Genomic DNA, 16,864 nt, shown 5'->3' on the forward strand with positions numbered 1-16,864 from the left:
TGCCCAGCCGGCCACGTGCGACCAAAGCCAGGGCGTCTCCTCCAGGGCCATGTTCCCGTGCAGGGCAGGCACCCTTCAGGGGAGCGGCAGCCGCAGAGGGAGAGCCAGCCCGAAGGTGCCTGCCGTGGGCGTGTGAGCAGGATCCAGGCCAGGCCGGGAGTCGACCTGCTGCTGAGCCTGCCCTCTCCGCCTCCAACAGGTGCCCGGAGGCAGCGGGGGTGGCGAGGGAGGTCGAGCCTCCCCGCCGGCGGATAAAAGGGCTGCTGCTGCTGCTGTCGGGCTCCATCGGCACCACCGGGGACTCCGAACTGCCAAGAAGTCGTCGCTGAGAGCAACAGTTGGCGTGGCCCTCCGGAGCAGCTCTGCCCGCCGCATCCTGCCCAGGTGAGCGCCCCGCCGGCCCCTGGACGCTCCCGGGCGGCTCAAGCTTGTCCGCTTTGCTGGCCGTCTGCTGCCTCTCTTCTCTCGCAGCCCCCACCTCAGAATGGCAACCAGGTCCTCCATCGGCAGCGACATGATGACCCCCGGCGATGCCCAGGCAAGTCAGCGCGACTCCCTCGTCTCTTCCCCTGCCCGATGTGGCGGACCCGACGCTTCTGGCCAGCTTCTCTCTCTCCCCACCACGACCCAGGGCTGTAGCTAGAATTGAGCGGATGGGTTCAAAGAGCCAGGGCCCCAGCTCCTCAGGACCCCACCCCCAGCTCCATCCCGCACTGTCTTCTTTATTATCTCCCTCGCTCTGGGGGGCCGTGGAAGAAAGGGGGTGAACTTCCAATATTACTCTTATTACCTCCTTCACAGCCCAAAATACAAATGTAACCACACAGAGTATCTGTGCGGTAGTGCACTCCGTTTTACCCATTACCCTCAGTCAGCCTTTCCTCCTGGCCTTTCCCCCAGCCCAGCCTCCACGAGACCTCATGGCCCCTCCCCCCACCTCTTACTCTCCCTCAACTAGACAGTTGCTTCCTCTGCCCATTCCTCCCCTTGCTGGCTCTTTGCCCTCCCCTCTCACTGTTCCTTGGTTCCTCTCCCCCTCCCACTCAGCTTTTGCTCCACCACTCCCCCATTGCTCCCCCCACTCAGCCCTCTGTCCCACCTCCCCTGTCCCACCTCACCTCCCCAAGCTGCTCCATGGCAGCAGAAAGCAGCTGCAGCAGGGGGTAAATATAGATAACTAGCCAACCACACAGAGCATCTGTACGCTCTTTGGGGCCCGCTGCCCCTCCCCCTCTCCTGCCCCACTCTCTCTTGCCCTGCCTCCCTCCCCCTCCCACCCCTCGCTCACCCTCCTTCCTCCTCCTGCCCCACTCTCACTCTCGCCCTCCCTCTCCCTCCCACCCCTCTCTCTCGCCCTCCTTCCCCCCTCCTGCCCCACTCTCACTCTCTCCCTCCCTCCCACTCCCCCTCTCTCTCCCTCGCCCTCCTTCCCCCCCTCCTGCCCCACTCTCTCCTGCCCTCCCCCTCCGCTGCCAGGCCTGGCAGTGACCAATCATCCTGTGTACACCTCAGCCAATCAGGCGCCTCCGACGCCCAGCCAATCAGCTGGGTGCCGGGAGGCACATTTCAAGGCACACCTAGGAGAATTAGATAGATAGATAGATAGATAGATAGATAGATAGATATCTAAGGTCCTAGTGGCAAGCCCCGCCCACACGGTGCTTTACCAATCAGAGATAACAGAGCAGAAGCACATTGGTAATTGGGCAGTGGGGATTCCATACGCAGATAGGGAAGAGGAGTGTCATGTCCCCTAGCTCTGACAGCGAGGAAGAAAGGGAAGCTGTCGGCATTTCAGCCGAGTCTGGAATGCCTGAAGGGCAGAGCCCGACTGCAGTGGAATTAGCTGATGGTTCAGAACAGACTCAACAGCCTGAACCAGCAGAAAATGTCAGCGACCAATCGGGGGATGATTTAGGCATTGGAGCTCCACCGACGCCACAGCAACGCAGGTGTTTCAAACGCAGGTCACAACTGGAGGCGGTGCGGAGGAGCAAGCGCCTGTTATCGAAGGCTGACAAGCCGTAAATCCTGACACCTGGGAGCTTTCGACTGGCTCCATAAATTGGAGCCTCTGACTCCCACTCATTGCTGAGTTTCAACAATTGTCATCCACCCACAGCAAGCAGCCGAGCCGTGTACTTTGCTGGCCTTGGGCCAGACCTTGACAAGGAGAGGGTAGGGGGCAAGTGAGTGAGCGAGCAGCAGGGAGGGGGTGAGTGATTGAGCTAGGGGTGGGGAGGGGGAGTGAGCAGCAGGGAGGGATGAGTGAGTGAGCGGCAGGGAGGGAGGGAGTAAGCAGGGAGTGAGAGGGAAAGCAGTGGGGAGGGGGCAAGTGACCAGCAGCAAGCGAGCAGTGGGAAGAGAGGGAAGAGGGCTTGCAATCAAGTGAGTGGTGGGGAGGGGGTGAGTGAGAGAGCAGGCAGTGAGAGAGAGAGCAGTGGGGAGAGGGCGAGCGAGCAGCGGGGAGCAGCAAGTGAGTGAGAGAGCAGTGGGGAGGGGTGAGTGAGAGAGCAGGGCATGAGAGAGAGCGGTGGAGAAGAGCGAGTGAGCAGCGAGGAGCGGGCGAGTGAGCAAGAGAGTGGCGGGCAGGGGTGAATGAGAGAGCAGAGAGTGAGCAAGTTGTGGGGAGGGGTGAGTGAGCAAGCTAGCAGCAGGGAGGGGCGAGTGAGCAAGCAGTGAGGAGCGGGCGAGTGAGCAAGAGAGTGGCGGGCAGGGGTGAATGAGAGAGCAGAGAGTGAGCAAGTTGTGGGGAGGGGTGAGTGAGCAAGCTAGCAGCAGGGAGGGGCGAGTGAGCAAGCAGTGAGGAGCGGGCGAGTGAGCAAGCGAGTAGCAGGGAGGAGTGAATGAGCAATTGAGTGGCGGGGAGGGGGCGAGTGAGCAGAGAGTAAGAGAACGAGTAGTGGGGAGGGGGCGAGTTAGCGAGCAAGTGGTGGGGAAGGGGTGAGTGAGCGAGTGACCAAGGAATGAGCGAGCGAGTAGCAGGGAGGGGGCAAGTGAGCGAGTGGCAGGGAGGGGGCGAGTGACCGGCAGGGAGGAGGCGAGTGAGTGAACGAGCGGTGAGGAGGGGGTGAGTGAGCGAATGAGTGGCGGGGAGGGGCAAGTGAGCAAACGAGCAGTGGGGAGCAGTGAATGAGCAAGCAACAGGGAGGGGCAGCTGAGAGTGAGTGGCTGACACTGAACAATAAAGCAGGGGCTGTGGTGGGGGCAACAAGGAGAGCAAAGAAGTCCTAGCGCACAGACGGTCTGTGCGGATTCAGCTAGTATTCCATATTACAATAACACATTACCATACAATATTGTAATAAAAGTGTAATATTGGAAATATGCCAGTGCTGATGCATTGTCCTCCAGTGTCCTCCAACACATCCCACTGTTTTTTGGGATCTAGTTTGGATTTTAAGGGTGTGTTCCATTCCAGCTTTTACACAGACCCCTTTCTTTCTGTAGCATCCAATCTGCCTGACAGCTTTGGTGAACTGAAAGCATACTCACTACTTTGTGACATAGTTGATCCTAATAAAGGCAGGGACATCACTATATGAATAAGGGAGGGTGAGGGCTCACTCTTAATGGTCCCCCTCCCATCTTGCCAACTGATTGGCATACCATTGGCTCTTGATAGGACTCAGGAAAAAACAAGCTCTCTCCAGGAGGTAAATATATGTAGGTAGTAGGTATATACTGTATGTTTAAATATATATTTCTGAGCCAGAGGAATGCATGTGTAAAAGTGTCTGTATGCATCGGAGGTGTGTGTGATATTACTAGGTGTGAGAGGAGTGTGCCGATAATATTTTGTCCTTGTACTTCTTCTGCAGCAAGGAAAAGAGGGGGCCCAGCTTCAGTTTTGTCCCAGGGACCCCTCTAGCCTTGCTATCGCGCTGAATAAAAGTACAATGCTATGCCCAGCAAAAGCAGTATTGCCGAGTTTGGGTTTTGATATTATACCTTGTTCTTCTTTGCCACGGGATGTGGTGATGGCCAGTAGTTTGGGTGGCTTTAAAAGGGGCTTAGACAAATTCATGGAGGACACGACTAACAATGGCTACTAGTCTGGTGGCTATAGGCTACTTCCAGCCTCAGAGGCAAAATGACTTTGAATATTGGTTGCAGGGGGGTAACAGCAGGAGAGGGGACATGCCTTCACCTCTTGCCTGTGGGCTTCTCAGAGGAATCTGGTGGGCCACTGTGGGAGACAGGATGCTGGACTGGATAGGCCTTGGCCCTGATCCAGAAGGGCAGTTCTTATGTTTTTGATATCATATATGCGTGCACGTCACTTGCTTCCCTGGTGAATGTGAGAACTGACTCCTTCCGTAAAAAGGGTTTTCTTTCAAGACGATGTGAGTTTACATGAAAGTAGGATTGCCAATCTTTCAGGAGCCTCCAGGATTCGGCATCAATGTTCAAGTGTCTATTGAAAGCAATCTTAGAGATCCTAATGGCTTGATATTATGAAATATATGAGCGGGGGGTGGGTGGGGGGGAGCTCCAGAAATGGCTTCAGTCAGAGCTAGTAACTCTACATGAAATCCTTGTCTGTTGAGCTTCATCTGTGCTAGCTCATTCACACATGCAAGTCATCAAATATGTTTATATGAACTGATCCTAAGTGTATGCCTACAATAATAAGAGGGATTGGGGTAGCTACAGAAAAGTACTGAGCATTGTCTTCCATTTGTACTGCTTCTTAAAATTAGATGTTAAGGATATTTAGTCTCTTCTATAGAATTTTGCCAAAGAGTAAACATCTCATTTCTGCAGGTACAAGTGTCTATACACTAATAAATGGATAAGGGGGATCGGCAGAGCAATCCTATAGTGCAGTTTTGTGGGCAGTACAGCTATTCAACAGAGAGGTCATTCACACAACCGAAAGTGCCCTATCCAGGTTTGGGAGCTGCATGCGCTCCCAATTTTTGGTTGTGTGGGTGCAACTAGGTAGGAGGAGGGAGAAGTGATTGCATAAAATCAAGGTAGGAGGAAAGGCTGGGTAGGATAGCACTGTCCTACCCAGCGTTCATACCCAACATTTGACCAAAGCAGGAGGAAAAGCTGTCCTACCCAGCTTTTCCTCTTACCTTGCTTCCACACTTCTCTCTCCTCCTACCTAGTTGTTTGCACCCACACAACTGAAATTTGGGAGTGCACACAGTTCCTAAACCTGGATAGGACACTTGTCCTACCCAGTTTTCATTTGTGTGAATGACCTTATAATGTCCCATTAACATACAATATGCAGTTGCACCAGGATGGTGGTGGAAGGTGTACCACATTCTGCCAGCATCATAAGGGACTTCTGCAAAATTCTATGCCAGTCAAACTAGTTTTTTAAAAGTATGGGATTGTGCCCTTGGTCTGCATAACAGTGAAGAGCACTGCATAACTGTTCCATCTTAAAACACTTATTAAAATTTAGACTTTGGGCTCTACCATTGTGCCACCCAGCCATCATTCTGAAGAACTTGAAATCTGGCTAACCTAAATATGGAGATTCCTCCTTTAACCATCACGAGTACTTCTCATTCTCCATAAATGTTTTTAAAGTCATCATCAAATCATGTGGTAGTGAATTCAAAAAAGTTTAGTTTTAGATTAGTTTAAAAAAAAATCTTGAACATACTACAGTTAAACATCAGTGGGTGACCTTGAATGTTAATGTTTTTAAATATGAAGAAAAAAGAAATACCTATTTCATGTGGATGAATATTTACTTACTATAAAACAAATGAATGTCTGGATACTGTTAACATTCAGCAATTGTCATCGCAATTAATCTTTTGTTATGTTTCCATATTATTTTGATTTTATGGTAAGGCTGTAATTCTAGGCACACTCAGAATAAGACCTATTGAACTCTGTTGGACTTGTTCCTGCTTAATTGGTTTGCACCATGAATCGGTTCCACATTCTTTTCAGAACATGGAGAATAAAGAATACTTCTGCCTTACGGCTGATATGAGGTCATAATGGGTTGCAGGCTGTAGTAACATGACATCACAGTCAGTTCCTTAGCAACAGTTAAAGCATAAATGCAAGAACAATAGCTTTGTGAGCTCAGGCTGACACTGCTTGGCTGAGCAAGAGTGGCAGCTCTTTCCTGACCCCTGAGCCTGGAGGTGTCCAGAGCTGTGAACTTGAACTCTCAACTTGAGCCCTGGATCCTGAGCGGCAAACATAGGCTCAAACACTCCAGGGACTTCTCTTCAATTGTTTATCCTGAAGCCTTTCCAGCTTTCATCTCAACTTGAACCATTTAATCAACCTGCCTCAGAAGGATTATCTTACATAGTTGAGGATTAACCATAAAGAATCTGAGTCCTGAAACCTGAGAAGAAGAAGAAAAAGAGGCATAAGACTTGGCAAAGAAGACATCGTGAGACCGAAGCAGGATGGGAGACTGGAAACCCTACATCAATAGTGTCTTGAAGGACAAGAACATCGAAGATGTGGCTATTGTGGGTCATGCTGACAATAAATCTGTGTGGGCTTCTAAGCCAGGAGGCCTACTGGCAGCCATCTCTCCCCAAGAAGTAGGAGTGATCACTGGACAGGACAGGAAGGCATTCCTGCAAACTGGGATCACCATCGCTGGCAAGAAGTGCAGCGTGATCCGTGACAACTTGCTGGTAGAGAAAGATGCTGTGATGGACACCAGAACCAAAGGTGGTGACAGCAGGTCCATCTGTATTGGGAAGACGGCTAAAGCTCTCATCTTCCTCATGGGCAAAAAGGGAGTTCATGGAGGAGCTCTTAATAAGAAAGTGCATGACTTGATAGCAACCATGAAGACGAAAGGCAGCTAGAGCCAGAGATTTGGCTGATCCACTTTTCTCCTGACTGAAGGGCATGGGGGAAACTTTTGTTGCTTTAAAATAAAAGGCATTTAATCAACTCTTCCCTGTGTCTTTGGGCTGTTGGATGCCTGTTCTAAATGAAACAACTAGCTTGGAGGGTGGGAACAAATGAGATTATTCGAAGGCATTTCCCCAAGGCAGCTTCTCACACCATTTCAAGCTGTAGTGCTAATGTAGGGGTGGGTGGAAAAGACAGAAGTACCACCAACTGCTCATGCATGTTGATCCTGCTCACCCCAGCTATGACACGGAAAAGGTTCAGCACAGTCCCCATGTATCTTGAAGGTGTCAGGCATGTAGAATACTGATGCTATGGAAAACCCCATGAAGCCCATTTTTCAATAGTATATGTCTTGTAAACTGGGGTTTAAGAATGTACTGTGAGCTAGTTTTATTAGATCACATTTTTCTGGACTAGTAATTCAGTTATTACTGAATTATTATTAAGTGCCAACTTGAAGGCACTTAATCAATCAATCAAATTCCGTTATGTTTACTGTATGTTAGCTGCTCTAATAGAAAGGCAGGGCTGAGATTTTAAATAATTGTCTGCTAAACTAGAATATGCTTTTCAAGCTACCTAAATTCTTCAGTCTCGAATCACAGACCTTTTTATTTAATTCAGTCAACACTGTGGATTACATTATGTTGCACTTTCATTCTGAACAAAGCAGCAACAGGCACAAAGAAAAAAAATTTTTTTTTGCCCAGAATTAAAAACACACACACAGAATCTCTTTGAAACAAAGATTAGTGCAGTGACTCAGCATTTAGGTACTAGCATAGCTTGAAAGGAATAATAATACATACGTTATCAAATACTGCTTTTCCACAGCAAAAAAGTTCTCAAAGAGGTTTATTCCGGAAAAGAAATAGATGGTTCTGTCCCAAAAGGGCTCACAATCTAAAAAGAAACATAAGGTAAATACCAATAATAACCACTGGAGGGATGCTGTGTTGGGCTTGGATAGGGACAGTGGTCCGACTTCCCCCATCACTAAATATAAGAGAGGCCCCAGTTCAACAGATGCCTCTTTGCACTTCAAAGGATGTCTCTTTCATTGTGTACACACAATGAAAACTGGATGGTTACATAACTGCAAATATTCCTCTACTCACTTGAGAAAGTTTAGGATACTCCTAAACTAAGATGCCATCTTTTGGGGTGCTTGAGCATTTGTCAGGGGTTGCTTGTCAAAAATCCTCCAATACAGCTGCTTGCTTTCCCTCCCAACCTTGGGCAACATTGTCCATTTCCCCCATGGACACTTGTGAGCAATCAATGAATTGCATGTACTTTGTAATGGTTCTCAGGAACTGCCTTTTGGAAGGTAAGATGAACTTCCCGAGTGCAAAAAGTGGGGGTATATGTGCCTGTCTGTCTATCATATGTACCACATAATGTGTGAGGGTGCTGCACATATTTTGGCCTACTTTCCAAAGGGGAGAAGGCTTGTGAGCTCATCATGTCTCTGTGGGTTTCCATCTTTGTTTCAAGATAGTGGCCACTCATAAACAATATCCCTTTGTAACTCCTGTGCTGGCAGTTGATACACACCAAGTTCACATGGGAGGGGGTCCTAGGTAGTCCCCATGTTAAAAGAAGCAGAAGCAGACTCCATTAGAATTAATTCTACCTAGTTCTACCTAGATCTACTTGTGTTTATCACATGAGCATTATATACATGCCACAGGAAGACACATAAAGCCTATTCTTGCAAGCAGTCTAATCCAGGCTAGGGTAGCCTAGCCTGGGTTAGACTGCTTGTGTGCAGCACCGGGATTGGGGCTGATCCCAGCACTGCCACATGGAGCCCAAGAAGCATACACAGAGTTGGGTGTCTAGAACGCCCAACTCCCCGGGGGAATTTGCCCAATGCACCATGCTTGTTGTGCAGTGCATTGTGGGATTCCTGGAGGCCTGGACTCATTTTCCTGGCCTCCAGGCAACCATGTGGCTCGTGGCAGTGCCCATCATGTGGGTGCATGAACCTCATGGCCTGGAATCATCTGCAGGTGGGGGGGAGGTACAGTAGGTGCTACCCCCCCACCTCCCAGCAGCCATGGAAAGTCATGTGCATGACCTTATAAACTGGATCTATGCAGTTTGTACAGAGGGTATCTTATTCCCACACATTATGTGGCACACTAGGGATGCATGTAGAGTGCTCATAAACACTGTATTCTGCTCGGACATTTAGTCTAATAGAATATGGATCAACCTTGTATCAACCTTCTGGCTAGAGAGGTCTCATGTTGGAGAAGCAGAAGAATTAAAGGTTTTGCACCTTTAAGAACAGGGCCAGCTCAAGTGCCTGCCCCACCCAAGGCAAGCACCTTAGAGTCATCTAAGCTAGCGATTGTCACATCTTGTGACTTGCTTTCCTCTTGAATCTACTGCCTCCTGAATCTATTGCCAATCATATTTCAAAGGAATATTCCAAAGGAATCATATTTCAAAGGGAAGCGAGCTGGTCTTGTGGTAGCAGGCATGAATTGTCCCCTTAGCTAAGCAGGGTCCACCCTGGTTGCATATGAAAGGGAGACTAGAAGTGTGAACACTGTTAGATATTCCCCTCAGGGGATGGAGCCACTCTGGGAAGAGCATCTAGGTTCCAAGTTCCTTCCCTGGCATCTCCAAGATAGGGCTGAGAGAGATTCCTGTCTGCAATCTTGGAGAACCCGCTGCCAGTCTGTGAAGACAATACTGAGCTAGATAGACTGATGGTCTGACTCAGTATATGGCAACTTCCTATGTCCCTTTCATGCGGATTACTGAGTGCTAGTCTTATGAGAAAGGATAAAAACTTCTCGCTATCTGCACCTTTCACCTCTCTTGCCAGAATTCTTGCTGGGGAGGCAAGCAAATATTTAGAAAGGTGATGAAAGATTATTCACATGACCATACATTGTGTGAGCATTGCAATATTTTTTCAAATGTCTCAACCCTCTGCTGGTTATAAGCTCAATAGTTGTTAGTATAATTTGTTCATCCCCTGCTGAACTTAATTTGGCTTTGGTTAAGTGCTTCTAGGAATGTCAAAAATGTTCTCTAATCTTGGAGAGGACCACCACAGGGCTTTAATGCATTTCTTTCACTTGCTTGTGATAGAACTCTTTTGTAGAGTAAACCATGAAGTCTACTTAGAGCAGGGTTTCTCAACGTGTGGGTCCCCAGATGTTATTGGACTTCAACTCCCATAATCCCCAGCCCCAGTGGTCTTTGGTTGGGAATTATGGGAGTTGAAGTCCAATTACTTCTGGGGACCCACACTTTGAGAAACCCTGACTTAGAGGATGGGTTCTCACAATAACAGACTTGTGGTTGAATGCAGATTACCCACATTGACAGGACTGTGTGAACCCATGCCATCCCAGGAATTTTGGTTCTGTCTTGGGATCAAAACCAGCATTGGTCATCTGTAGGATATGAAGTAGGGTAGCAGAACTCCAAACCAAGATCCAGCAATTGTGTGCATCCACACTAATTAAATCCCAGCTCTGGAACTGAAGTTCTTTAGAGAAGATTTGGATAGCCACTTTTTAAAAACGATCATTGACAACATAGCACAGGATGAGGAATAGGTGAGTAACAATGTCCTGTAAATGGCCTTTCCACTTTTGCTAAGGAAACGCATTTTGGGAAGGCTTTGTTGTGGCTGTGGAGGTGAAACAGTGGGAATAATGAACCTGAATTTCTTTTTTCTAAACAGGTCAAAATGTCAGAAGTACTATGTTAAAGAAGGCAGGAGGAGTGCTGAAAAAGAATCTCTCTCTTCACTAGTAATCTCCTGAGAATGAACTTGGTGAGTCATGCACTTTAAGCGAACTCAGTGTAGCTAATGGGGAGGATGAAATTATTCTGGCAAATAATTGGCCAATGATAGAATTAAAAATAGAGTCATTAATAATAAATGCCTGCTAGAAGACAGCACTTCTGTAAAGCACCAAGATAATGGGTCTCATTTGCAGTTCTCTTTCTCAGTGAGAAATCACTTTTGCAGATACACTGATTTTCAGCAATGCAGAGTTTGTTATGCAAAGGTAGGCTGCTAATTGAGTCAGCTCAGACAATAGTCTGAATCATCTAAGCTAGTGATTGAGACAAATGTTTGGGGTGGTGTACAAATTTGATAGAGCCACCTAATGGCGCAGTTGGAAAATGACTTGATCAGCAAGTCAGAGGTTGCCGGTTTGAATCCCCACTGGCATGTTTCCCAGACTACAGGAAAAAGCTCTATCAGGCAACAGCGATATAGGAAAGACGCTGAAAGGCATCATCTCATACTGCACGAGAGATGGTAATGGTAAAGCCCTCCTGTATTCTACCACAGGGCTTTGTGGTCGCCAGGAGTCGACACAGACTCGACAGCACACTTTACCTTTACCTTTACAAATCTGATAGACAGATAGTCCACCAGCCAGTACAGATGATACTTTGGGCCAATTCAGATAATAGTTTATCTCCTGATAGCGGGATATGCAATAAGGATGTGCACGTCCCATGAGTGCACATGTCCTTCTTCTCTCCTGACACACTGGGGCAGAAGAACTGCTAGGTACTTAAAAGATCTGGGGCCTGGGCCCACAGTCCCACTTTTGATAATTAAACACAATCATATGCCCTCAATAATAATTGCATATGTTTTTTAAAGTCTCTAATATTATAATACAGTACCTACAAAGGCAGAAGCAGCAGAGAGCTGGGTGAAGCTAGGAGCTCTCTAGGAACATAGGAAGCTGCCTTCTACCAAGTCAGACCATTGGTCCATCTAGATCAGTATTGTCTACACACTGATTAGGGGTGTGCACAAAACCGGGTTGCCTGGTTCGGTTAGAGTCCAGACCAGACAACACAACACAACCACACACACCCCAGTTTGGTTCAGTCGGGGGATGGGGGTGGTTTCACAATTTTTAAAAAATATATTTTAATTTACTCACCCCCTCCAGGGAGATTCTCTGAGGCCATGGAGGGGTGTCTCCAGAGGTCCCCTCTCACCCTGCTGGCCTCCGTTAGTGCCCAAACCACCCGGTTCCAGGGGAGGAGCTACCATTGGGCGAACGGGTTCAAAGAACCCGGGCCGCACCCAATCTGGGCACGCTTTATGGCCCCGACACCACCCCCTGCGTCTGACATCAGACACGGGGGTGCTAGTTTAGCTCCCGAGCGGGGGCCGCACAGCCCCTTCAGGAGCTAAACTAGTGCCAGCCAGGAGCAGCTCTTCCCTGCTGCTGCTTCTGGCTGCCTAAGTAGCTCCTGAAGGGGCCGCGCAGCCCCTTCAGGAGTTGAAAGGCTACCGCTGCGTTTGCAGCACAGCCTTAGTTTAACTCCCGAACGGAGCCAGACCCCGCCCCCCGCCTCTGATGTCAGATGTGGGGGAGTGGCTAGCCCCGCATCTGATGTCAGATGCAGGGAGCGGGGTTAGCGGGGTGGCCGCCGCGGCCACACACGGGCCGCCGGAAGTCCCACTCCGCCACTGCCCAGTTCAGGTGGTCTTTGGCCTGTTCCGGGCCTCACCCCCATGGTGGTGGCCATTTTGGAGACTGCCATGCATGCCCAATGGGTCATGCCCATGGTCCCAATGCAGCCACGGGTCATGTGAACTCTGAAGTTCACTTTGAAAATGAAAGCAGGTACAATAATTCATACAAAAACATGTCTCACAGGTATCTGTACACTTGTATAACATAATGTCTGAATAGGACTGTGAACAGGTCTATACATGAAGACGCTGAAGTAATTTCTCCTTTTAACCAGCAATCTAGCCTAATTTCTTGTATGTATGTATGTATGTATGTATGTATGTATTGGTTTATTTCGGCCCAAGGCCAGCATACCTAATTTCTTGGAACCCAAATGTGGAGCATACCCAATTACTAATAAATACTACCACATTGAGCTTACATAATGATTTATCTGCCCGTTTCTCTGATAGAAAATCGCTCTGATGCCTGAGCAACTGAAGAGCAGAACAATAGTTATATTGGAAGATCTCGTATGAACATTAAGATAAAAGGACAAAGTTTATCAAGACAGCATTCTCTGCTACTTCTGGATGCTGGGAAGGGACAAAGTGTGTTTATTATAGTATAAAATGCCATCTAATTTTAAAAAAACGTTTTATTCATTCTCAGTGAGTTTTTCATATCTGGCTTTTAGTTCACATCTCTTCCGGAATGAAGGTGTGCATTCACATATTGGCCACATTTACCCCAAAGTCTTGCAAGCTATCGGGGAGCACTTCATTCACAATTCGGGTTTTTCATGGAGCATTAGAGTGTAGCCCAATTTATATCCGGAGTAAAAAAAATCCACTTTTTGCATCCTTTTTGTGGGGCAACTTCGAACTTGCAGTAAAGCCTGCTGTCTGGGAAAGCTCCAGGAGAATTTGAATTCTTCACAGAAGAGGGCGCTAAAGAACAATTTTATAATGCATTAATTATGTTTTCATGGAAATAGCTATGCATCAGTGACTAGGCATTAAAATTTGGACATGATTAGAAGTGTAACATAAACTTATGGACTGGTCAGCTGGAACTAGAGTCCAGGTCGCTCTTCTACTGTTAAATGTGTGTTAAATGTATGTTTTGTGTCCTTAATTTCTAAATGTGGAGATCAGTGTTCCCTCTAACAGTAATTCCCAGATGTTGTTGACTACAACTCCCAGAATCCCCAGCTGCAATGGCTTTTGCTTGGGGATTATGGGAGTTGTAGTCAACAACATCTGGGAATCCCTGTTAGAGGGAGCACTGATGGAGATGTTTGTTTGGCTGGTACAAACTACACACAAGGGCATGAACATAAATGAGCTAATTGTAGTTATTTATTACATTTACGGCCTGCCTTTCTTCTATGGAAGCTGAGGGAGTTCCCAGTTGGTCTCCCATCCAAATACAGTCCCAATCCTACTTAACCGTCAAGCCATTTCTTGGATAACAATGACAAAGAACTGAAAATCAGCTTTGTGCTGTACAGCGCTGTTGAGAGACAGAAGCTATAAAGAACATTTGCTCTCGTCCTGACTAACAAAGCACCGGAGCAACGGGAGAAGCACTGGTGTTTCAGAAAGGTTGAGTTAACTCAGCTCCACTGTCTGCTCAGCAATTGGGGCAAATTTTGACAACCTCCCCTTCCTCAGGAAGCATTCTGTGCCACCCTGAAACATGTCCCCTGAGTGTCACACAGCTTTGGGAAAGGGAGGGAAATTGTAATATCACGTAAACACACCTGTATATTAAAAGTACCATGTAAGTTAGAAATAAAAATAAGATTTATACACTGATGGGTTCTGAGCTTTCAGTGACTAACTAGGAGAGGGATCTTGGGATCATGGTGGACAGCTTGTTGAAAGTGCCAACTCATTGAGCAGTAGCTGTGAAAAAGGCCAATTCCATGCTAGGGATCACTAGGAAGGGGATTGGAAATTAAAATGCTAATATCATAATGGCCTTATACAAACCTATGGTGTGGCCACATTTGGAGAACCGCATACACTGTATCTTAAGAAGGACATTGTAGAACTGGTAAGGGTGCAGAAGAGGGCAATCAAGATGATCAGGGGCCTGGAGCACCTTCCTTATGAGGCAAGGCTACAGCATCTGGGGGGTTTAGTTTTGAAAAGAGACTATGATAGAAGTGTACAAAATTATGCATGGAGTAGTGAGAGTGGACAGTGAGAAATTTTTCTCCCTTTTTCACAACACTAGAACCAGGGGTCATCCCATGAAAATGAAGGTCAGGAAATGTAGAGCCAACAAAAGGAAGTGCATTTTCACACAGAGCATAATTAACGTATGGAATTCTCTGCCATAGGATGTGGTGATGGCCACTAGCTTGGATGGCTTTAAAAGGGGCTTAGACAAATTCATGGAGGTCAATCAATGGCTAGCAGTCTGGTGGCTATGGGCCACCACCAGTCTCAGAAGCAAAATGCTTATAAATACCAGTCACAGGGAAGGAACAGCAGGAGAGAGAGCATGCACTCACCTCTTACCTGTGGGCTTCTCAGAGGCATCTGGTGGGCCACTGTATGAAACAGGATGCTGGACTAGATAGGCCTTGGGCCTGATCTAGCAGGGCTGTTCTTATGTTTTTATTGGGATTTTCCTTGACCTCTTTCATATACATGTTAGCACTGAAGGCTCAAGTTTAATGCAACCGTATGGTGAGCAATAAAGTCTAACTCATTCTCAAAGTGAACTCTGGACTTTGAGTATCAGTAGTCTGGAATTAGTTGCATTACCTCATGTCAAGGCTATTTCATAGGCTGTTCTATCACAAAGCATGAAGATCAATAAAACTAGTGCCTGCAGTCCCACACATTTTTCAGGGAAGAACTTTAGACAGACAGATTCGAACATAGCTCCAGGATGGAATATATTGCCAACTGATTCCACCACGCACCCACCCCCGGACCATTACTCTGGATGCCACCTAGAGAGAGCTTCTGCTCTTTAAAGCATTTGAGGCTTACCATTTCCATACAGATACTTTTCGGTGTTCCAGCTGCCTTCTCTCTTCCTCACTTGCTGTATTATGGAGCTGAAGAGGTCCTGCATGCAAAAGCCAGTAGGAGAGGTGGTGGTGGATTCATTTGGCACCTTTTGACTTTTCTAGATGACATGTCATTTCATCTTGATGACCAATTGTCATGGGGAATTTTACATAGTAGCCAAATTTTTGCAGAAGGCTGCCAGTTCGAATCCCCGCTGGTATGTTTCCCAGACTATGGGAAACACCTATATCGGGCAGCAGCAATATAGGAAGATGCTGAAAGGCATCATCTCCTACTGCGTGGGAAGAGGCAATGGTAAACCCCTCCTGGTTTCTACCAAAAGAAAAACAATGGGCTCTGTGGGCACCAGGAGTCGAAATTGACTTGACAGAACACTTTACCTTTAATTAGTAAAATTAGACAGGAGATAATTTCCAATAGAATAATTGATTGGTAGGCACTGTATATTGCATACATGTATCTAAGTGGTAATTATGTCGATTTATTTGGTTGCTATTTGTTCAATGATTTTTAAATGTTGCCTTTTTTTGCTGGTGAGAGACTGAAATAAAGGATTGACTGACTTGACTTCTAGCCACTGGTTTATATGCTGCACAGCAAACTGCAAGTAGTTGCAGCACTGCCCGTACTGTTGCATGTGCATAGCCATCACTGGCGGTGTTGTGGAACAGCGCTGTTCTGCTCCAGCTTAAAGTTGCACAACTACAGTTGCACACTGTGGTGCCCACTGAAAATAATGGTTGTCCTGTCGCTCAACTGTGCTTTCATAGCTTTAAGATGGAGCACAGCTACTCTGCTTCGCAACACTGTTAGTGGGTAGTTATACACACGCAGCAGCACAGGCGGTGCACCAACAACCCGCACTTCACTGTTCAGTATATCAGTTATTATCCTTTGCAGGTTTTAAAAATACTGAGGTCAGTTTTAGCATTATAATGATGTCCTCCCCTTGTATTTTTTAAAATTAAAGCCAGCTCCCATTCATGTTTGCTCAGGTATAAGCCCCACTGCTGTTAGTAGGCAGTCCTTCCAACAAGTCAGCGGGGAGGAGAATCATTGCTCACATGAGACACAAGGCAGCCATGGCAATGGGACTTACAATGCCACTGCTACAGAACTGGAAGCAATAGTACTGCTGTAGAGAACCAGCAATTGGGCCAGCAGCTTTACAATATATCCCCCCCCTCCCGGCCACCGCCATTTGTAACAATGGGGAAAATACAGTAACATTGCTAGCACAACTGCTGTGCTCTGCAGCGGCACTGCTGCTTCTGAGTCTGCAGCAGAAGTGTCAGAAATCCCAGTGACCATGGTAAGCCTGTACATCATGTAAGTTCATATGTTGTTGTGGGTTTTTTGGGGGGGGGGAATTGGGATGTGCATCAGATGCCCTGAGTGGTAATTGTGGCAATTTACATGACAAGTCAAGCCTCAAAACTTTAAAGTGTTCCTGCATGGAAACCACTGGAGCTATTTCTCTGAAAT

The 16,864-nt window shown here is 47.2% G+C and overlaps 1 protein-coding gene across 1 annotated transcript; it reads left to right on the plus strand.

Moving 5' to 3' along the window:
• Window positions 1-3,508: 3,508 nt before the first annotated feature.
• Window positions 3,509-6,897, plus strand: PFN3 (profilin 3). The gene is made up of 2 exons (XM_053308695.1): window positions 3,509-3,656; window positions 5,821-6,897. The coding sequence occupies exon 2, from the start codon at window positions 6,396-6,398 to the stop codon at window positions 6,807-6,809; it is 414 nt and encodes a 137-aa protein (XP_053164670.1). The 5' UTR covers window positions 3,509-3,656; window positions 5,821-6,395; the 3' UTR covers window positions 6,810-6,897.
• The last annotated feature ends 9,967 nt before the right edge of the window (window positions 6,898-16,864 follow it).

This window comes from Hemicordylus capensis, chromosome 1 (assembly GCF_027244095.1).
Source record: "Hemicordylus capensis ecotype Gifberg chromosome 1, rHemCap1.1.pri, whole genome shotgun sequence".
Taxonomy (NCBI): domain Eukaryota; kingdom Metazoa; phylum Chordata; class Lepidosauria; order Squamata; family Cordylidae; genus Hemicordylus; species Hemicordylus capensis.

What these genes read in the sequence shown, in the direction of transcription:
- PFN3 (XM_053308695.1), top strand. Translation starts at nt 6,396, where the DNA reads ATGGGAGACTGGAAACCCTACATCAATAGTGTCTTGAAGGACAAGAAC.